A 23,658-nucleotide genomic window follows, 5' to 3' on the forward strand; every position below is an offset into this window, starting at 1 on the left:
TTGGGCATGATTGCTTTAGTTAAGTTTCTAATTTACTAAGGACTGATGTGGGTCTATAAACATAAGTGAGTCTCTTTTAGATTTGAGTAAGACTGTTATGACCCTTGCCGTGGTATGAATTTTTCAAAATCACGATGTATTGAATAATTCCTAGTGATTATTAAGCACATATCACAGTTATAAAAGTTTCGCTAAATACACTGTTGTCTTAGAGTCTTGTTGAGAGATTTTTATGGCTTTTCCTAGCTCCTTTTTAAAAAAAGTGGGGCATTTAGAAACTGTAGTACTATTCCAGGTGAGTGAATTTGTTAGTATTTATTAAATTCATATGATTATAGTAACTCTGAGAATTATGGAGTAGGGGAAAAATTGAACTCACTCAGGGGAGGGCCTCTCAGCTTGCGGCCTTTCTTGCTTAATCAAGTTGTCTAGTGTAAGTGTATAATCTTGACTGAACCAAGCAGAGCTATTGAAGAGTATTTTAATTACGTTTTATAGAGCAGCACAATATTTATTCTTTTTCTTCTGAGGAAATATAGTTTTGAACATAAATTTCTTTATTGCAGTTTCTTCCAACAACTTGGTCTTTGGATTTAGATTTGGATTTGAATCCTGACCATGTCACCTATTATATGACTTTGGGCAAATTACTAAAACATCTCTGAGTCAGTATTCTCAGCAGTAAAAGAAAAGATACAGAACCCAAGTCATAAAGCTCTTCTGAGGATTACATGAAGTAATTAAGAGTCTGGTATCATGCTAACCCAGATGAATTTTCTTTCTCTCTTTGAATCTGTAGCCTTCAATTTCCCATTGGCTCCCTTGATAGAACTATAAATGTGCATTTTCTTATAAATGTTTAATATATTCAAAATAATACCTTCTTATATCTCATGAAAAAGTGTGAAGGAAGTAATGGTGAAAATTACTTCCTTTATTGTTATATAAAAATACTGGATTGGAAAGATTCTAATCATGTCTCTTGTCATCCTTTGTAATTTTGAAAAACTTAGAGGAAATTTAAGTCTAGTTTGTCATATTTCTTTTTGCTAACATAATTGAATTTGTCCAAATGGACAAAAGTGAAATTATTCTATGAGCCAGTCTTGAATAAGTTGTAGTGCCTGGATCAGTACTGTCCAATAGAAATATAATTTCTGCCACATATGCAATTTAAAATTTTCTAGTAGCCATATTAGAAAAAAAGGAAAAACCAAGTGAACTTAATTGTAATACATTTTATTTTACTCCATATAAAGAATCTTATTTCAACACCTAATCAATATAAATGTTGCAGGAAGTCAGGGACCCCAAACGGAGGGACCAACTGGAGCCATAGCAGAGGTTATTTCATTTTAATATGGACATTTATCAGCTCCCAAATAATACTTTTATAATTTCTTATGCCTGTCTTGAATCTCTTAATCCTGTTATCTTCATAAGCTGAGAATGTACGTCACCTCAGGACCACTGTGATAATTGTGTTAACTGTACAAATTGATTGCAAAACATGTGTGTTTGAACAAAATGAAATCAGTGCACCTTGAAAAAGAACAGAATAACAGCAATTTTTAGGGAACAAGGAAAGGCAACTATAAGGTCTGACTGCCTGCGGGGTTGGGCAAAAAGAGCCATATTTTTCTTCTTGCAGAGAGCCTATAAATGGACGTGCAAGTAGGGAAGATATTGTTAAATTCTTTTCCTAGCAAGGAATATTAATATTAATACCCTGGGAAAGCAATGCATTCTTAGGGGGAGGTCTATAAACGGCTGCTCTGGGAATATCTGTCTTATGCAGTTGATATAAGAACTGAGATATGCCCTGGTCTCCTGCAGTATCCTTAGGCTTACTAGGATGGGGAAAAAACTCCGCCCTGGTAAATTTGTGGTCAGACCGGTTCTCTGCTCTCGAGCCCTGTTTTCTGTTGTTTAAGATGTTTATCAAGACAATACGTGTACCGCTGAACATAGACCTTTATCAGTAGTTCTGCTTTTGCCCTTTGCCTTGTGATCTTTGTTGGACCCTTATCAGGAGTTCTGCTTTTGCCCTTTGTCCTGTTTCCTCAGAAGCATGTGATCTTTGTTAGATCGTTATTAGTAGTTCTGCTTTTTGCCCTTTGAAGCATGTGATCTTTGTACCTACTCCCTGTTCGTACACCCCCTCCCCTTTTGAAATCCTTAATAAGAACTTGCTGGTTTTGAGGCTCAGGTGGGCATCACGGTCCTACTGATACGTGATGTCATCCCCGGTGGACCAGCTGTAAAATTCTTCTCTTTATACTGTCTCTCTTTATTTCTAGCCGGCCGACACTTATGAAAAATAGAAGTTACGTTGAAATATTGGGGGTGGGTTCCCCCGATATATAAAAATTAGAGATATTTTACGTTGTTTTGCTAAATCTTTGAAATTGAAAATCTAATGTATTTTATACTTTTAGCACATCTCAATTGGACTACATTTTAAGAGCTACATGTGGCTGGTGGCTACCATATTTACAGGTAGCACAGGTGTATAGCACATCTATAAAATGCATTACTACAACAGTAGATGGCTTTTGCACACTGTAGGATGTGTGTGATAAAAGAATGTCATTTATTATTGCCAGTCTAAAGTTTGTCTCCCGTTCTTAGCAGTCACTTAATAGTGAGAATTTACCTGTCATTGCAATCTGTTCAATAAATGATTTCGCCAGTTTTCATTGTCCATTCCCAAACATTTAAAAATTTCAAAGGCCTCAAATATATCTACTTCACGTTAATTATATCTGTAGGAATGACATGAAAAGGTTTGTATTTTAAAAAGCTGATTCTGGCTTATTATGAAGAATAGATTGGGATGGGGTCAGAGGATAGGGAGGGAAGACCAGTAAGGAGTTCATTGCTATTGACATATGAGAAATACTGGCAGATTGATCTCTGGGGTGGAGGAGGGATTTTTTTGTTTGTTTGTTTTTTGTTTTGCTTGTGTGCATTTTAAAGATGATCAAGACTTGAAATGTGAGGTATCTTGCTGGGAAGAAGCAGTTGAACATATGAGAGAAAAGGATAATTGACAGGGTGATCCTAAGAAAAGTTAGGAGGAGATTAAGCTTAGATATGAAGAGGATTTTCCCCCCTACCTTGGGGGAAAGGCTTCCTCCTTGCTTTTCCTTCCTTCCTCTTTTTTGCTTCCCTTTTCCTTTTTTTCCCCTAACCTCTAGACAATGTGGGAGGTAAGGAAAAAAAAAGCTGAGCCCCTTCTGATGATCTGCAGGACATTGTGAAAACTTCTGTAACACGAAGTCATTTGTCACCAGTTAAAATAACAGTAACCATATTTATTGGCTCTGTTTTTGCTTTGGTGACTCATTGGCAACTCTAGTAATTGCTGTTCCCCTCAGGTGCTTTACCTGCTGCTCTCTGCTCCCTTTTCTGGCCACCTTCCTATAACTTAGCTTCTGTTTGTCACTCTTTCTACCATGGCTGTTGTCAGCTTCTATTGCTGCTGTTATAGTTCCCAATTTTATGTCTCATATTCAGTCTCCTCAAAAATGGGAATAGAATTGGATTGATTAGCAATTAGTCAGTATCGAGTTCCTTCTGTTGGGCCTGCCAGGTTTCCTCGTGTCCAATTCTAAAGATAGTTGCCTTTGGTACAGAGGCCAGTTTCTTATTCTTAGATATGTAGCCAAGTTATTAGGGTCATGTGACACAAAGATAGGGCAAAGAACTGCTTCTGGTTGCTTTCCTTAGAACGTGTTTTAAGGAAACACAAGTGGGTGTTTTTTGTCCTATTCATTACCTAATATTTGCTATACTTTTTACAATTCTCAGTTAGCCATAGGTGGAGAGCTTTTTTGCTTGATCCTTAACTTACTGTTGGTGGTAATGACGATAGCAGCCTCACCTGTCGCTTATTTGAATCTTTCCCATGTGTGGAAACTATATTAAGCACTTTACATGTAGTAACTCATGAATTATATGATACATTTTACTGATGAAAAAACTGAGATACAGTGAAATACGAAGTGACTTCCATAGTTTATAGCTTCTTAGTAATGGAACTGGAATTTGAATACAGGCAGCCAGCAATCTGTAGCATAACATTTTTGAACTATGGTTGACCATTGTGATTATCAAATTTCCCCTTAATTTTAAAGATGAGAAAATCGAGAGAGTTTAAGTGACGCCTCATGTCACAGAATTGGTCATTGCCAGGTGCTCGGTTTCTGATTCCTAGACTAGTGCTTTTTTCTACTACAGAACAAGTACCCAGGACATAGAAGGTTTTGCATACTAATCATGAAACCCAAACCTGTGTTAGCAGATATCATAGTAAGTGTTAGCAGATATCATAGTAAGTGGATATATAATGTATAGCTGTACAATAATCATCCACGTAGATTTTTATGTTATTAGACTACTATTTAGCTTAAAAATGACATATGTACAGAGAGAAATAAACAGACTGAGCTTGATTAGTCACATGAGTTGATTGAGTCAGTCTCCTTATTTCCAGCAGGTGAAAGCACTGTCTCCCAGGTTGCATCTTTCAGGTTATGTGTGGCAGTGATTAAGAAATATCCAATTCAATGCATGGTGTAGGAGAGCATTTGGAATACAGTGAAGGTTCATTCTTCTGGAGAATTTGGTAGAGAAACCTAGTATTGAAGATATAAACTAATTGTGCTAGATGTAAACTTTTATTCTCTTGTTTGGAAAAACATTTGTTTTCATATCCATATTGATATTTTAGTGAAATATGAAGTAAACACTGTGAAGTAACACTGTAAAGTTAAGTGGCATTACTAGAGTATTGACAGAATAGCCTTGGCTTAACTAATGATGTAAAGATATAACTCTAATGTCTATGCATAGTCAGATCCACAAGATATTTAAATTAAACTCTGAAGAATATCTTCACTTGCTACTTAAAAGTTAATAAAATACAGAAGCCAAGTATGATCCTCTAAGTCAACAAAATAAGACTATCTGAGAATCTTTTCCTTATTAGAAATATAAATTCTCAGGCATCATCCCAGACCTACTGAATCAGAAACAAGGTACATTCAGAGTGACGCTCAGCAATCTGGATTTTACAAGCCCTCCAGGTGACCCCAATGCGTGCTGAAGTTTGAGAACCACAGCCAAAGAAGAAACCACATTATCAGTTGAAATAATTTCATTTTGATTATGTTGGAGAAGAAGAACATTTTCCTGCCACAGTTTTGGAATTATTAATAAGGAATTAGGAATTGGAAAGTCCTAGTTTAATTTTTGTCTCAGACATGCACTAATTGATCTTAAGGAAGTTTCCTAACCTTGTTTAAGGCCACAGCTTCTTTCTCTGAAAAATGGAAGATACAGTCTACCAGGAAGGATCATAGCAAAGATTGGAAATAAAAGTAAATGTAAAAGTAAATGCTGAATACTTAATAGGCATCAATATCATTTATCGTTACTTAATTCTTTTTCAGTTTTGTTGTCTTCTCCCAGTTTAGAGACTATGGCTTCCTCAACACTACAGTTGCTAAAGCTAATTTGAAACATTAATTATGTAATAATTCATAGATATCAGTTCTTTACCTTCCTAAATCTAGTGTCATTCTTGGTATATTGTGTACATACTTTAATGCTTTGTCATCTAATACTGCATTAGGAGAGTGAACTCAGTTCACTTGAGAAAATGATTTTATCAAATTGCCTGTTAACTTCTAGCCTGGATTAAATTTCTAGAATCTAGAAGGAAACAAATGCACTTTAGTCACTGTAGTTGAAAGTAGAAAATTGGAAGAATGATTTTAGTCTCTTTGGAACTAAGTTATACCTTACTTATTTATTGGCTTTTAAAAGTAAGGTGAATTTTAGCACACTCAAGATAATTAGATGTGTGTATTTGTAAAGTAAGAGTTGGACTCGTACTTCTGTGGCACTGAAAGAATGACGTTGATAGCGTGAATGTTGGCTAAGCAGGATTCATCTTTCTGATCCTACATTCTATCTCCCTCCTTTTTTCTTTTTGAATTAATTTTGTTTAATTACGAAAACATTTCATGGTTCCAAAGTAAAGGCTATAAAACAATGTACAATTAAGTCTAGCTTCGAAGTCGATCATTTTTATTAGTTTTTGAATTACTCTTCCTTTTAAAAAACATAAACACACATTCATTTTTATCTGCCTTTTGCACCGAAGGTTAACATTTGTTTACACTCCTCTGCACCTTGCTTTTTTCACTCAGCCTATAGCACTTTTATATCTCCTTATACCATTTTACAACTGCATAATGATACTCACTCAGCTGCATAGTACTTTATCATGTAGATTGTCATGTTTATTCAGTCATCTTCTATTTATATAGATTTATGTTGCTTCCAGTCGATTAATTAGTGTGGTGCTTCCATGTGGTTACAAATAGAATTTTGCCGATATTTCTTTGGAGTAGGTTCCTAGAAGTGAGACTGTGGGTCAAAGGATAAATGCAGATGTTATTTTGCTAGGTATTGCCAACTTGCCCTCCATAAAGGTTGTAACAGTCTTTATTCCCATTAGCAATGCATGAGAATCCCTGCTTCCTTACAGCTTTGTCAGTAGAGTATGTCAGACTTTTAGATTTTTTGCTAATTTGATAGGTGAGAAATGATTACATCAGTGTAGTCTTAATGAGTGTTTCTTTTATGAATGAGATTAAACATTTTTTTATTTACACTTTTTGAACTGTCTTTATGTTTTTTTTTCAAGAAGTATTTATTGGTTACTACTGCTGCTATTATCTTGAAGAATTACTCTTTAGGTATTTCCCTACAGAGATGGTAATAATACTCGTTGAAGAAACAGAATATCACCAGGCATGTATGATTAAGAAAAAAAAAAGATTACTGATCACAGATCAGCACAACAGATATAATAAAAACATTTGAAGGCCGGGAGCGGTGGCTCATGCTTGTAATCCCAGCACTTTGGGAGGCCAAGGCAGGTGGATCACTTGAGGCCAGGAGTTCAAGACCAGCCTGGCCAACATGGTGAAACCCTGTCTCTACTAAAAATGCAAAAATTAGCCAGGCATGGTGGCACATGCTTGTAATCCCAGCTACTTGGGAGACTGAGGCAGGAGAATCACTTGAACGCAGGAGGTGGAGGTTGTGGTGAGCTGAGATCATGCCACGGCACTTCAGCAGCCTGGGCAACAGCAAGACTCCATCTCAAAAAAAAAAAAAAAATCTGTTTCTTGTTTCAAAGAGTTCACAGTCTAATGGGGGGAAAAAGGCTTGCATGAAGATTATCATCGTTCAGGGAAATAGATGTTGATGGAGCTCTCATAAGTGCTGTGGGAGCATTGAGCCTGGAGTGGAGAGACTTGGGTAGAGGGAAGGTATCATTGCGTAAAATATGAGGTAATATTTAGACTGAGCCTGTAAGGAAGAGGAAGAGATTGCTAGGCTGACCCTGCTGGGAAAACTATTCCAACTAGAGGAAGCAACGCAAAGGAAGAGTATAACTGGTATTTGAGGACTCACTGGTTACTGGTTTTGTAGATGATGGTGAGGGTAGGCATTGAGACTACAGCTGGACCATCTGGATTTGATGAAGGTGCTTGTTAACCCTAAACTCACTTCTAAATTAGGTTAACTTTAGCAATGCTAAGTTGAAAATTTTGATTAAAATGACATGTTTCTATTTTCTCAATTTTCTCACTGACACACGCCTTCTGTCTTGATAATCTTCTTGCTCCTTACACTTTTGGGTAAACTTTGGAGGGGAACCCTGGGGAAGTAAGTGGAGTGATTTCATTCCCTTTTTCCCATTTTACTGTTGAGCAAGCCTAAAGCCTTTATGTTTTGTCTGTGTCATACTTTTAATTTATCCTTACTACTTGCTTTATGCTAAATTTGAGGCACCTTATTCAGTAGCTTGTTTCATTTGGTTAAGGGAGAAAGATCTTTCTCATATGAATTTATAAGGCTGGAAAGATAGGCAGGCTAGATGGTTAGAAGCCTTGTATCTCATTTTAAGGAATTTGTGTTTTGTTTTATAGTTTGTGTAGAGCCTCTAAAAATCTGAAATGGATAAAGGACAGAGGAAAGAGGTTGGAGGAAGGAAATGGCAAGAATAGCTTTGCATTTTTGAGAGGTAAAGAATGGCTGTGTTGAGGAAGGTGAATTGGAGAAGGTACAGTATAGACTAAAGAGCAGAGGTCTCCAGACCAGCAGAAGCAGTATCACTTGAGAACCTGTTAGAAATACAGGTTTTCAGACCCCACCCCAGACCTACTGAATGAGAAATTCTGGGGGTTGGGTGCAACACTCTGTATCTTATTTGATTTTGATGCATACTAAAGTTTGAGACTAGAAATTCGAAGGTTAGCCTACATGACAGTTTGGAAAATGCTTTTCATGTGAATTATGTAGTTGACTTTTGTTGATGTTCATTATAAATGCTTTTCACATGAATTACATAGTTGATTTTGTTGAGATATTCATTATATATATATATACACTTTATACACACACATACATATACTACAATTTTGCGATTCAGGTTTTTAAAAAATTTCAGTAGGTTTTTGGGGAACAGGTGGTGTTTGCTTACATGAATAAGTTTCTCACTGGTGATTTCTGAGATTTTGGTGCACCTGTCACCTGAGCAGTGTACAGTGCACCCATTGTGTAGTCTTTTATCCGTCACCCAACTCCCACCCTTTCCCATGAGTCCCTGAAGTTCGTTGTATCATTCTTATGCCTTTGTGTCCTCATAACTTAACTCCCACTTGTGAGAACATACAATGTTTGATTTTCCAGTCCTCAGTTACTTCACTAAGAATAATATCTCCAATTCCATCCAGGTTGCTGCAAATGCCGCTATTTCATTCCTTTTCATGGCTGAGTAGTATTCCATGGTGTGTGTGTGTGTATATATATATATATGCCACATTTTCTTTATCCACTCGTTGATTGATGTGAATTTAGGCTGGTTCCATATTTTTGCAATTGCAAATTGTGCTGCTATAAACATGCATGTGCAAATATCTTTTTCGTATAATGAGTTCTTTTCCTTTGGATTGATATCCAGGAGTGGGATTGCTGGATCAAATGGTAGGTCTGCTTTTAGTTCTTTGAGGAATTTCCACCCTGTTTTCCATAGTGTTTGTACTAGTTTACATTTTCACCAACAGTGTAAAAGCATTCCCTTTTTACCACATCCACACCAATATCTATTATTTTTTGATTATGGCTGTTTTTGCAGGAGTAAGTCGGTATCACATTGTGGTTTTGCTTTGCATTTCGCTGATAATGAGTGATGTTGAGCATTTTTCATATGTTTATGGGCCATTTGTACATCTTCTTTTAATAATTGTCTATTCATGTCCTTAGCCCACTTTTTGATGGGATTGTTTGTTTTTTTCTTGCTGATTTGTTTGAGTTCCTCGTAGACTCTGGGTATTAGTCCTTTGTCAGATGTGTAGATTGTGAAGATTTTCTCCTACTCTGTGTTTTGTCTGTTTGCTGATTATTTCTTTTGCTGTGCACAAGCTTTTTAGTTTAATTAAGTCCCATCTATTATCCTTTTTTGTTGTTGTGTTTGCTTTTGGGTTCTTGGTCATAAAGTCTTCGCTTAAGCCAGTGTCAAGAAAGATTTTTCCAATGTTATGTTCTAGAATTTTTATGGTTTCAGGTCTTAGATTTAGGTCTTTGATCCATCTTGAGTTGATTTTTGTATAAGGTGAGGGATGAGGATCCAGTTTCATTCTTCTACATGTGGCTTGCCAATGATCCCAGCACCATTTGTTGAATAGGGTGTCCTTTCTCCACATTATGTTTTTGTTTGCATTGTGGAAGATCAGCTGACGGTAAGTATTTGGGTTTATTTCTGGGTTCTCTATTCCATTCCATTGGTCTGTGTGCCTGTTTTTATACCAGTACCATGCTCTTTTGGTGACTATGGCCTTATGGTATAGTTTGAAGTCTGGTAACGTAATGCCTCCAGTTTTGTCCTTTTTACTTAGTCTTGCTTTGGCTATGTGGGCTCTTTTTTGGTTCCACATGAATTTCAGGATTGTTTTCTAGTTCTGTGAAGAATGATGATGGTATTTTGATGGGGATTGCATTGAATTTGTAGATTGCTTTTGGCAGTATGGTCATTTTCACAATATTGATTCTACCCATCCATGAGCATGAGATGTGTTTACATCTGTTTGTGTCATCTATGATTTCTTTCAGCAGTGTTCTGTACTTTTCCTTGTAGAAGTCTTTCACCTCCTTGGTTAGGTATATTCCTAAGTATTTTTTTTTTTTTTTTTGCAGCTATTTTAAAAGGGGTGGAGTTCTGGATTTGATTCTTAGATTGGTTGCTGTTGGTATATAGTATGGCTGCTGATTTGTGTACATTAATATTGTACACAAATGTTTTAGCTTCCTGACACTTTGCTGAATTCATTTACCAGTTCTAGGAGCTTTTTGGATGAATCTTGAGGGTTTTTTAGGTATACGATCATGTCATCAGCAAACAGCAATAGTTCGACTTCCTCTTTACCAATTTGGATGCCCTTTATTTCTTTTTCTTGTCTGATTCCTCTGGCTAGGACTTCCAGTACTGTGTAGAATAGAAGTGGTGAAAGTGGGCATCCTTGTCTTGTTCCAGTTCTTAAGGGGAATGCTTTCAAGTTTTCCCCGTTCAGTGTAATGTTGGCTGTAGGTCTGTCATAGATGGCTTTTATTACCTTAAGGTATGTCCCTTTTATGCCGATTTTGCTGAGGCTTTTTCATAAAGGGATACTGGATTTTGTCAAATGCTTTTTCTTTGTCTATTGAGATGATCAGGTAATTCTTGTTTTTAGTTCTGTTTATGTGATATATCACATTTATTGACTTGTGGATGTTAAGCCATGCCTGCATCCCTCTTATGAAACCACTTGATTATGGTGGATTATCTTTTTGATATGCTGTTAAATTTGGTTAACTAGTATTTGGTTGAGGATTTTTGCATCTCTGTTCATCAGGGATATTGGCCTGTAGTTTTCTTTTTTTGTTAGGTCCTTTCCTGGTTTTGGTATTAGGGTGATCTGGCTTCATAGAATGATTTAGGGGGCGATTCCCTCTCTGTTTTTTGGAATAGTGTCAATAGGATTGATACCAATTCTTCGTTGAATGTCTGATGGAATTCAGCTGTGAATCCATCTGGCCATGGACTTTTTTTTGTTGGTAACTTTTAAATTACCATTTCAATCTCACTGCTTGTTACTGGTCTGTTCAGGGTTTGTATTTCTTCCTGGCTTAATCTACAAGGGTTGTATATTTCCAGGAATTTTTCTGTCTCCTCTAGGTTTTCTAGTTTATTTGTGTAATGGTGTTTGTAGTAGCCTTGAATGATCTTTGTATTTCTGTGGTATTGGTTGTAATGTCTCTTGTTTCATTTCTAATTATGCTTATTTGGATCTTCTCTCTTTTTTTCTTGGTTAATATTGCTAATGGTCTATCAGTTTTATTTCTCATTTCAAAGAACCAGCTTTTTGTTTCTTTTATCTTTTGTATTTGTTTGTTTCTATTCCATTTAGTTCTGCTCTGATCTTGGTTGCTTCTTTTCTTCTTCTGGGTTTGGGTTTGGTTTGTTCTTGTTTCTCTCGTTCCTTGAGGTATGACCTTAGATTGTCTGTTTGTGCTGTTTCAGACTTTTTGATATAAACATTTAATACTGTGAACTTTCCTTTTAGCACCACTTTTGCTGTTTCCCAGCAGTTTTCATAGGTTGTGTCACTATTATTGTTCAGTTCAAATAATTTTTTAATTTCCATCTTGATGTTAATGTTGACCCAGTCATCATTCAGGATCAGGTTATTTAATTTCCATGTATTTTTATGGTTTTGAGGGTTCCTTTTGGAGTTGATTTCCAATTTTATTCTACTGTGGTCTGAAAGAGTACTTGATGTAATTTTGATTTCCTTATATTTGTTGAGACTTGTTTTGTCCCTATGATGTGGTCTGTCTTGGGGAATGTTCCATGTGCTGATAAAGAGAATGTATGCTTGTATGTTCTGCAGTTGTTGGGTAGAATATTCTGTAAATATTTGTTAAGTCCAGTTGTCCTAGGGTATAGTTTAAGTCCATTGTTTCTTTGTTGACTTTTTGTCTTGGTGACCTGTATAGTGCTGTCAGTAGAGTACTGAAGTCCCCCACTATTTTTGTGTTGCTGTCCATCTCATTTCTTAGGTCTAGTAGTACTTGTTTTATAAATTTGGGACCTCCAGTGTTAGGTGCATATATATTTAGGATTTTGATATTTTCCTGTTGGACTATTCCTTTTATCATCGTATGATGTCCCTCTTTGTGTTGCTTTAAAGTTTGTTTTGTCTGATATAAAAATAATTACTCTTGCTTGCTTTTGGTGTCCATTTGCATGGAATATCTTTTTCTAGGCCTTTACCTTAAGTTTATGTGAGTACTTATGTGTCAGGTGAGTCTCTTGAAGACAGCAGATACTTGGTAAATTCTTATCCATTCTGCCATTATGTATCCTTTAAGTGGAGCATTTAAGCCATTTACAATCAATGTTATTATTGAGATGTGAGGTACTGTTCTATTCATTGTGCTATTTGTTGCCTGAATACCTGTTTCTTTTTTTTTTCATTGTATTGTTTTATAGGGCCTGTGAGATTTATGCTTTAAGGAGATTCCATTTTGGTGTATTTTGAGGATTTGTTTCAATATTTAGAGCTCGTTTTCATAGTTCTTGTAGTGCTGGCTTTGTAGTGGCAAATTCTCTCAGCATTTCTTTGTCTGAAAAAAGTATGTATCCTTCAATTATAAAGCTTAGTTTTGCTGGATACAGAATTCTTGGCTGATAATTGTTTTGTTTAAGGAGGTTAAAGTTAGGACCTCAGCTCTTCTAGCCTGTTGGATTTCTGCTGAAATCTGCTGTTAATCTGATAGATTTTTCTTTATAGGTTACCTGATGCTTTTGCCTCACAGCTCTTTAATTCTTTCCTTTGTCTTGACTTTAGATAACCTGATGGCTATGTGCCTAGGTGATGATCTTTTTATGATGAATTTCCCAGATGTTTTTTGAGATTCTTGTATTTAGATGTCTAGATCTCTAGCAAGGCCGGGGAAGTTTTCCTCAATTATTCTTTCAAATATGTTTTCCAAACTTTTAGATTTCTCTTCTTCCTCAAGAACAATTATTCTTAGGTTTGGTTGTTAAACATAATCCCAAACTTGTTGGAGGCTTTTTTCATTTTTTAAAACTCTTTTTTCTTTGTCTTTGTTGGATTGGGTTAATTCGAAAGCCTTGTCTTTAAAGAGCTCTGAAGTTCTTTCTTCTACTAGTTCAATTTTATTTTTGAGACTTTCCAGTACATTTTTCATTTCTCTAAGTGTGTCCTTGGTTTCCAGAAGTTGCGATTGCTTTTTATTTATGCTATTTCACTGAAAATTTTTACATTCATATCCTGTATCTTTTTTTTTTTTTTTTAATTTCTTTAAGTTGGCCTTTACCTTTCTCTGGTGCCTCCTTGATAGGCATTTTTTTCTGGCAGTTTAGAGGTTTTGTCTTGGTTTGGATCCATTGCTGGTGAGCTAGTGTGATCTTTTTGGGGTGTTAACCTTGTTTTGTCATATTACTGGAATTGTTTTTTTTGTTTCTTCTCATTTGGGTAGACTATATCAGAGGGAAGATCTGGAACTCAAGGGCTGCTGTTCAGTTTCTTTTGTCCCACGGGGTGCTCCCTTGATGTGGTGCTCCTCCCTTTCCTGTAGGGATGGGGCTTCGTGAGAGCTGAACTACAGTGATTGTTATTTCTCTTCTGGATCTAGCCACCCAGTGGAGCTACTGGGCTCTGGGATGGTACTGGGGACTGTCTGCAAAGAGTCCTGTGATGTGATCCATCTTCAGGTCTGTCAGCCATGGATACCAACACCTGTTCTCTTGGAGGTAGCAGCAGAGTGAAGTGGATATTTTTAAGTACGCTGGTTTTGTGTTGGTTGGCCTCCAGCCAGGAGGTGGCACTTTCAAGAGCACATTAGCTGCAGTAGTAGGAGGAGGATCAGGCAGTGGCAGGACCATATAGCTCCCAAGAGATTATGTCCTATGTCTTCGGAGTTCCTCGGCTGTCCCAGGAACCTGCAGCAGCAACCACCTTCTTCAAAGGGTCTGTGGATTCTCTCGGATTTCCTGGTATGTTCCTGCATAGTTTTTGGAGCAAGAGGTTCACGATGTAGGTCTCCACGTGCTGCTCTGTCCATTAAGTGGGAGCTGCAAGTTAGTATTGCCTCCTATCTGCCATTTTCCCTCTCACTGTGTGATTTGGTTATTTTCATGAAAGCCTAATATTAACAGATTTGAAAAATTGGAATGGTGTGATCATGTATTGTACTTGGAAAAGGGAAGACAGTCTACAATCATGTGGTGAAATAAACTACAGTAGAGATATTGGAGTAGAATAAAACAAGAGGTATTTAATATTGAATGCTCTAGATGTTGGCTGTATGACATTGATTTGTAATGCAGTATGAAATCTTCAGTGGGAAAAACTGAAGCTGTTATAAAAAGGGGAGGCCAAAGGAAATGATGGTGGGTCTACCCGAGATGCTTTTGTGTAGTCAGTTCCACACAGGTATTAAGAGGTGGCGTACTTTTTATCTTGATGTAATAGCTTGCAGCTGATTTGAATCTAACTCTGTTTTTGTTTTCCTTTGAGAATGTGAAGGTTGTATGGGTTTAAATTTCACCATTGTTGAAATGAGACAGTAAATCTGAGAGTCTTCTTTTATTTTCCTCTGTTAGCCTTGCTGGGTGACCACAAGTATAGATAAAGCAAATGGTATGTAAATATCAAAATTATTTTTTAAAGGATAAGTAATCTTTTTTTTCTCCTTTGAATTTTATTCTAGGATCCATCAGTTACACAAGTGACAAGAAATGTTCCACCAGGACTTGACGAGTATAATCCATTCTCGGATTCTAGAACAGTAAGATTATTCTTGCTTTTAAATGTTTAAATTGAAATTCAGTAGGAATTCTGTTTTAACTATGGTTTCTTTTTTAGTGGATTGGTTACACTTAAATAAAACAAATTGTTAATGTTTTATTTAGTATTCAGCAAACTTGGATTTTTTTAATATGTAGAAATATTAGTAGTAATTGAAGATTACCATGATGATCCTAGTGAAATACTTCAAATTTTCTTTTATGTTTTACATATTAAGTCACAATAATCTTTCTAAAATGTAAACTTTTCTACATTACTTGAAATACTAGGAATTAGAGAAATATTTCTTGGTATACATGTTGTCTGCCTGATAATGTGGGGTGATTTTTTTTACGTGGAAACTGTGTAGAACTGTACCATGAATGTTTGTATGATTGTCATTTGAATTAGATTATTCTGACTAGTACTAGCCTTCTGTTCTGGCAGAGTAGAACCTCTGGAACTTTACCCAGGCTAGGAAAGCATATTTTTCCCCTCAAAATTTAGTTTTTTTTTTCTTTTAAAAATTTATTTATTGTAGAGACAGTGTCTTCTATGTTCCCCAGGCTGGTCTTGAACTCCTGGTCTCAAGCCATCCTTCCACCTCAGCCTCCCAAAGTGCTGCAACTACAGATGTGAGCCATGGCGCCTGGCCTCAAAATTTAGTCTTGATTTATAAAATGTACAAGTATGAAAAAAATCCTCATAAAACAGTGTTTTGCTACTCTAGTGTATATTAGAAGCATCTAGGGGACTTTATTACACTACCCCTTATGGCCCTCATCTCTTAGAGTTAGGGCAATTTTTTTTTTAAAGTTCTTTTGATGATTTTTTTGTGACCTGGATTTGAAAACTGTTGAGGTAGATTCTGTTGAGAATATCTCCTGAATTTCTGTGGCAAATAATTTCATCTCCTATATTTGGGTCACCCTCCAATACTTTGTTACCTTGCCCTGTGCATCTCTTCTATTTGGCTGTTCCTGAGTTGTGTCCTTTAATAAGCTGCTAATAGTAAGTAAACTGTTTCCTTGAGTTCTGAGAGCCCTTCTAGAAAATTATCAAATCCGAGGAGAGGGTCATGGAAACCCCCAGTTTATAGAAAGTTAGTCAGTATGGGCAGCAATCTGTGACTTCTGACTGGTGACTTGAGATTTGTGACTGGTGTCTGAAATGAGCCCTTAACCTGTGGGATCTGTGATAGTCCAGGTGGGTAGTATCAGAATTGAACTGAATTGTAGGACATCTAGATGGCGTCCAAAGAGTTGGGGAATTGGTTGGTGTGGGGGGAAAAAACCCCACACATTTGGTGTCAATAGTATTGTTGGTAAAAACAGTCCAAAAGTAAAAGCATTAAAATAAGAATGAACTTTTAAATTTCTCTTTATTTTAAAGCCCTCATTTAACAGCCTTTGCTTATATGTAGCAAATTAATTCCAGGTTGGGATCACTAAAGTGCTCTTCGAGCATGTAAATTACAGGTTAAAACGTGTGAAATGGCCAATAAGCTGACCAGTTTTGATATATAAAAATGGTGGTTTCATATGATTCAACCTTATAATGAGTTAGTGCTGTGAATATGTGAGAGTGCAATTTGGTAGTAGTTGTTGAAGGGAAAAAAAGAAGAGCTGGCAAATTATATTCCACTATATGTAGTTCTTTTAACTTGATTTCTAGGAGGTGGAGATGGGAACAAGACCATTTTTAAAGTTTGTCGATAAAGAATGAAAAGAGATTTTTATATAAATGTTTGCAAAACTTTACTAGCAAGAAATATGTTTAGCATTTTTATATAGTAGCAGCTTTAGATTACTCTTATCAGTTGTAGTATTCTTCATCAAGCTGTCTACTTTGTGCCATGTGCTTTGCCTGTATTATCTTATTGAATTCTCATAACATTCAAAATTGATGTTTTAAATTTCTGTTTTACTAGTAAAGAATCTGAGACACAGGTCAGCTAGCAAGTAAGTGGCAGAACTGGCTTATTAACTCATGTGTTATCTGTAAAGTTTTTGCCTTTTTCATTTTGCTAGTGCTGTCTTTGGAGATAGTTGCTTAAGAAAGAGAAAAAATAGTCCTGATCTTTGAAAGATTTCTCACCTAATTGGTGTAATTAAAAATTACACAGACACAAAGAAGATATATCCAGAACAAATAAAACAAAATATAAATCATGATTCTAAATGTTGAGACTTTATAGTTACAAAAAGATTTTCTGAAAGTGAATAGTCTTGAGCAAGGAGCTAGGCAATAATTAGAAGCCAATTTACAATGAAACACTTCCCTTAGATTTGATGAACAGTGATATGGTGTCAGAACCAGGAAAATTCTTATGATAATTGGGTGCATTTTCCTCTGCACTGTTAACATGATGGAAAACACAGTTTAAATATTAAATATTCCTTTATTATATAATGTGATTTCAGAAATTTGTCCATTTTTGTGGCTGTGATTATTTTCCAAAGAGATTAGGTGTAGTTAGATAATTGATTTAAGTGGTACATTAGCATTAGACCTTGATCCTGTTTTAGTTAATTGGTGGTATTCGTATTTTTATCATAGGACAGTGTTTGTGAAACTGAAGCTTCTTGATTGTTATATTAGGATATGATGAGCTACTTGAGGTCAAGAAGGAAGATCTTCTAGCAGAATGCCTGAGTGTGTAATCTTGCTAAGATTTAGAAAGTTCCTGCCCTGTTCTTCTTTTTTATTAAAATTGTTTTCTTTTGTACTTAAGTTTTCTGTTTGAATGGAAACCTTGAGTTATTTAAGGAAGGCTACAGTATGGAAATTTTGAGTAATTATTACATATATATATTTAGAGATAGGGTCTCACTTTGTTGCCCAGGCTGAAGTGCAGTGGCACAATCGTTGCTCATTGCAGCCCCAAACTCCTGAGCTCAAGCGATCCTCCTGCCTCAGCTTTTCAAGTAGCTAGGACTACAGGCATACTCTACCACATGTGGCTAATTATTTTTTGTGGAGAAGAGGTCTTGGTAAGTTGCCCAGGCTGGTCTCAAACTCCTGGCCTCAAGTGATCCTCCTGCCTTGGCCACCCAGAGTGCTGGGATTTTAGGTATGAGCTACAGTGCTTGGCCTGAATAATTTTATAACTTATATATTCACCATTTTACACATTCAGAGAAAGGAGTTGTAACAAGACACTTTATAATATAGACTAAGTCATTTTATTGACAGTGTCGTGAAAGCCTGTTGGGCACTTAAATGTGGCTAGTCTGAATTGAGATGTACTATAAAAATGGAAGATAGTCTTGAGTTATGAAAGAATTTTTTTTGTTTGAATTCAAAATGCATTTTTCTACTGAAATTATGTTGTGCATGGTAGGTAGGTTTTCTGGCCTGCCCTCTAAAATCTAATGCATAAATAGAGAAATTATCCTTAAGAATTGATGTATATTTATGGGGAATGTTTTTCTTTTCAATTAAGTAACAGTTGAAAATGCCTATTGCTGCTTGATTCTCACTAGTTTTGGTCACTGGTGAGGGCATTTGTGGCTTTAGACAGAATTTCTTTTGGTGGGTATTGAAGGTAAGGGAAGGGATAGGGACACCTGTGTGTGGGAGAAGTGCAGCACTGCTGACAAATCCTTAGAGACATTTCTTGGGGCCTAGTTTACTGTCATGTTTCTTTTCGTTAGGGATTGTCTGCCTGGTTCTTTTTCTGTTTTGCTAGTTGATGCCATATATGATTTCTGTCACATAGAGCAGAGAGAAGAACCACAAGAGAAAATTCCAGGTACTGACAATGTGAGGGGATATGCCCAGGTGGTCATCTCTGACCATAAAGGGACATGGATAATTGGTTTATGTAAGGAAGTACTGCCTCTAACATAATTCAGGACATGAAGTAGACTGAGTCTAAGGAGGACCTGCATTTTAACCTAGGCCCTGTCACTAAGCAGTTGGTAACTTTAGGCAAACCATATAACCTCTTCAAAAATCTTTTTTTTTTTTTTTTCATATTACAATGAAAGCAGGGAGGAAAATGTTGAGTTAAATAATTTTATTTTTTTATAGACACAGGTTCTTGCTTTGTTGCCCAGGCTGGTCTCAAACTCCTGGACTCAAGAGATCCTCCTGTGTTGTCCTACCAAAATGGATTACAGGCATGAACCACCATGCCTAGCTGAGTTAAATAATTTAGTATTAGTATCTCTTGAAAATTAGGACTAAAGCATCTAGCTGCAGGGACTGACTGGATATAATTGTACATGGTAGTTTACTCATCTTTAATACTGCAAAAGCATTCTGTATAGTTTAACACCTGTCTTTATTTTCTCTCACTGTGCACTTCTTTTTTCTTTCTCTTTGCCTTCTGCTTCTCACTGTTTTGTATTCTTGGAGCTCATTATCTGTCCCTTCTGGAACCTCTTTGTTTCCAGTCTCATTTAATGATACTGTTGTCTTACATCCTAGTATCGTTGGCTAGAAATACCCGAGTTGTCTTTGGCGCTAACAGCTTCTTTTCCTACATCTAATCAGTTGCCACATCCTGTCACTTATACCTGCTGGAGATATTACCTGTCTTTTCATTCTTTCTTACCTGTCCTAATTCAGGCACTCATGTGAAATAATAGAATGACCTATCTAGTTATCTACTTCCAGCCTTTCTCTTCAAATCGCTTTTTATACTGTGACTGAACTTATTTTCCTAAAGCAGAGGTCAGATTAGGTCATCTACCTTCCTTAGAAATGACTATGCATTACCTACTCAGTAGTTTGGCATGTGAGACCATCCACGGTTTGACTTCAGACTTTTTGTTTTTATTTTAATTTTTTTCGTAGACTGTTTTTTTAGGCTTTCAGAACAATTGAGCAGAAAGTACAGAGTACCAGTTTATTTTCTCCGGACTGTCTTTTTACTCTTATCTTCTAATGTGCCGTTTGCTCTAGCCAAAGTCTAATTAACTCATGAACCCCCGACCCTATTGAGACCGTCTCCCCATTGTATAGAGTCAAGAGAGACTGTGGGTGATCATAAGGCTTGGCTTCTCTAGGTATGTTTATCCCCTTCAGTGGATCCAGATGAATACTTCACACTGGATATATTCATTTTCTGTTGCTGTGTAACAAATTACCATAAACTTAGCTGTGGCTCAGGAGTTCAGATACAGCATTACTTACTGGGTCCTTCGCTCAGGGTCTTACAAGGCTGTGGTCAAGGTGTTGTCTTGGCTGCATTCTCATCTAGAGGTTTAATTGGGGAATCTGCTTCCAGGCTTATATAGATTGCTGGCAGAATTTATATCCTGGTGGTCGTATGACTGAGGGTCCTAGCTTTTTGCTGGCTATCAGCTGGAGGCCAACCACTGGTTGTAGATGCTGTCCACAGCCTCCAGAGGCTATATAGTTTCTTGCCCCCTGGGCCTCTCCAACATGGCCACTTATTTTGGCAAGCCTTCAGAGACTCTTACTCCAGTCTGTGAAGAGGGAGTTTATATAATGTAACGTAATCAAAGGAGTGACATTCCATCGTTTTTACCGTATTCTCTTGGTTAGAAGCATGTCACAGGTCCTGTATGCACTCAAGGGAAGGGCATTATTACAAAGATGTGAACATCAAGAGGTAAGAATCCTTAGGGTACACTTTAGAGTCTACCTGCCACACTGGGAATAAGATATGGTATATTAGGACTAAGTGTGTTTCCATCTGTCTCTTTATCCCCATTTAAAAGGGTCAAAGTAGAACCCCCAGAATACCTATCCCTCCCTACCCTTGACACATAGAGGATTTTTAGAGTAACAAAACTACTCTATATGATACTATAATGATGGATACATGTCATTATACATTTGTCCAAACCCATAGAATGTACAACATCAAGAATGAACCCTAATGTAAACTGTGGATTTGGGTGATGATGATGTGTCAGTGAAGGTTCATAAGTTGTTACAAATGTCCACTCTGGTGGGAGATATTGATAATGGGGAAGGCTGTGCATGTGTTGAGACGGGGATATATGGAAAATCTCTGTACCTTCCTTTCCATTTTGCTGTGAACCTAAAACTGCATTAGAAAAATAAAGTTAAAAAGTTAGTGAAGCAGGAAACCAAAAACTGACCAGGTTCAGTTCAGCTTTTGACATGTTGGATTTGCAATTTCCAAGACATCCAGGTAGACATGTTTAGTAAGCAGTTGATTGTATGAATCTGGTGTTCATCAGAGAGGTCTGGGCTGGAAGATATACATGTGGGAATCATTGGCCCTTAGATGGTATTTAAAAGTATAAGACTGGATTTAATCATCAATTGAGTGAACATGTATAGCAGAGAAGCAAGACCTAAACTCCTGGTGCACTCGAATATTGGAGGTGGAAGGGCAGGAGGAGAAAAGAAATAAACAAAGGAGACTGAGAAGAAACAACTTAGTGTTCTGAAAGCCAAGTGAAGAAAGTGTTTCAATAATGAGATAGTGATCAACTATCAATGCTGATGATAGAGCAAATAAAATTAAGACAGAAAATTTATCATTGAATTTAACAATGTAGAAGTCATTAGCTATCTTGAATAGTGTAGTTTTGGTTGAGTGTTAGGAGCAAATGCCTTACTAAAGTGTCTTTAAGAAGAAAGAACTGGGAAAAATGCAAATAGACAACTCTTTGTAGGATTTTTGCAGCGGTGGAGAGCAGAGAGTTTTTTTTAGGGAAGAGGATGAGAGAAATGGGGGCTGGAAAGGGAAAGGAGGTTAAGATAAAGTTTTGTTACAGAGTTACAGTAATCAAGACAGTATGGTACTGGCATAGACATGCAAATCAGTGGAATAGAACTGACGACCCAGAAATAAACACTTACATTTATGATCAACTGATTTTTGACAAGAGTGTCAGGATAATCCAATGGGAAAGAATAGTCTTTTCAGTAGATGGTGCTGGAATAACTGGATGTCCACATACAGTAGAATGAAGTTGGACTCCTACCTCATCCCATACATAAAAATTAACTCGATCATAGACCTAAAGGTAAGCACTAAAACTATACAACTCTTAGAAGAAGACATAGGAGTAAATCTTCATGACCTTTAGTTAGGCTGTGGTTTCTTAGATGTGACACTAAAAATACAAACAACAAAAGAGAAAACAGGCAATTTGGACATCAAAATTTAAAACTTTTTGTCCAAGAGCACTATCAAGAGAGTGAAAAGACATCTCACAGAATGGGAAAATGTTTGCAGATCACATATTTGATAAAAGACTTGTATCCAGAATATATATTAAATTATTACAGTTCAATATTAAAAAGACAACCAGGCTGGGTGTGGTGGCTCATGTTTGTAATCCCAGCACCTTGGGAAGCTGAGGTGGATGGATCATTTGAGGTCAGGAGTTCAAGACCAGCCTGACCAACATGGCAAAACCCCATCTCTACCAAAAATACACAAATTAACCAGGAGTGGTGAGTCCACATGGACTCAGATATTTCTCCTAAGAAGATAAATGGCCAACAAGCAGGTGAAAAAATGTTCAACATTGTTAGCTGTCAAGATGCAAATGAAAACCACAAGGAGGATACCACTTCACATCCATTAGGATGTCTATAATCAAAGAGTCAGGCAATAGCGAGTATTGACAAGGAGGTGGAGAATTGGAACCTTCACACACTGCTGATGGGAATGTAAAATGGTGCAGCTGCTTTGGAAAACAGTTTGCTAGCTCTAGGCATTTGTTAAACGTGGAGTTACCATATGACCGTGTAATTCCAGTCTTAGGTATATACCCAAGAGAAGTGAAAACATATGTCCACATCAAAACCAGTACACAAATGCAGCCAAAAATTGGAAATAGCCTATGTTCCTATCAACTGATGAATGGATAAATAAAACCTAGCATAAAAATAAATGAAGTAGTTACTACAACATAGTTGAACCTTGAAAACATTATGCCTTCACCATTATCAAACAATTGGTGAATCTATATTGACACACCATAATCACCCAAAGTCTATAGTTTATCTTAGGGTTCACTTCTTTTTTTTTGAGACAGGGTCTCACTTTGTTGCCCAGGCTTCAGTGCAGTGGCACGAATGTAGCTTACTGTAACCTCAAACTCCTGGGCTCAGGCAATCTTCCCACCTTGGCCTCCCAAAATGCTAGGATTACAGGCATAAGTCACTGTTCCTGGCCCAAGGTTCACTCTTTTTTTTTTTTTTTTTGAGACTGAGTCTTGCTCTGTTGCCCAGGCTGGAGTACGATCTTGGCTCTCTGCAACCTCCACCTCCTGGGTTCAAGTGATTCTCCTGCCTCAGCCTCCTGAGTAGCTGGGATTACAGGTTTGCGCCACCACACCCACCTACTTTTTTGTATTTTTAGTAGAGTCAGGGTTTCACCATGTTGGCCAGGCTGGTCTCAAACTCCTAGCTTCAGGTGATCCCCCTGCCTCAACCTCCCAAAGTGTTGGGATTACAGGCGTGAGCCACCGCGCCTGGCCCCAGCGTTCATTCTTGATGTTGTACATTCTGTGGGTTTGGACAAATGTGTAATGACCTATATCCATTATTATAACATCATACAGAATAGTTTCATTGCCTTAAAAATCCTCTGCTGTACGTATTCATCTCTTTGCCTCTTCCCAGACCTTGGCAACCACTGATCTTTTTACTATCTCCATAGTTTTGCCTTTTCCACAGTGTCATATAGTTGGAATCATACATAATGTAGTCTTTCAGATTGGCTTTTTTCACTTAGTAGTATGCATAATAAGGTTCCTCT

General features: G+C 37.0%; 1 protein-coding gene across 1 annotated transcript in view; it reads left to right on the forward strand.

Annotated features, from left to right (window-relative positions):
* The window catches only part of SCAMP1 (secretory carrier membrane protein 1), a 115,706-nt gene that overhangs the window by 17,156 nt on the left and 74,892 nt on the right, over window positions 1-23,658 (forward strand). The window contains exon 2 of the mRNA XM_054488449.2: window positions 14,860-14,937. Coding sequence (XP_054344424.1) covers window positions 14,860-14,937 — 78 coding nt within the window. The remainder of the gene's footprint in view (window positions 1-14,859; window positions 14,938-23,658) is intronic.

Source organism: Pongo pygmaeus, chromosome 4 (genome assembly GCF_028885625.2).
Source record: "Pongo pygmaeus isolate AG05252 chromosome 4, NHGRI_mPonPyg2-v2.0_pri, whole genome shotgun sequence".
NCBI lineage: Eukaryota > Metazoa > Chordata > Mammalia > Primates > Hominidae > Pongo > Pongo pygmaeus.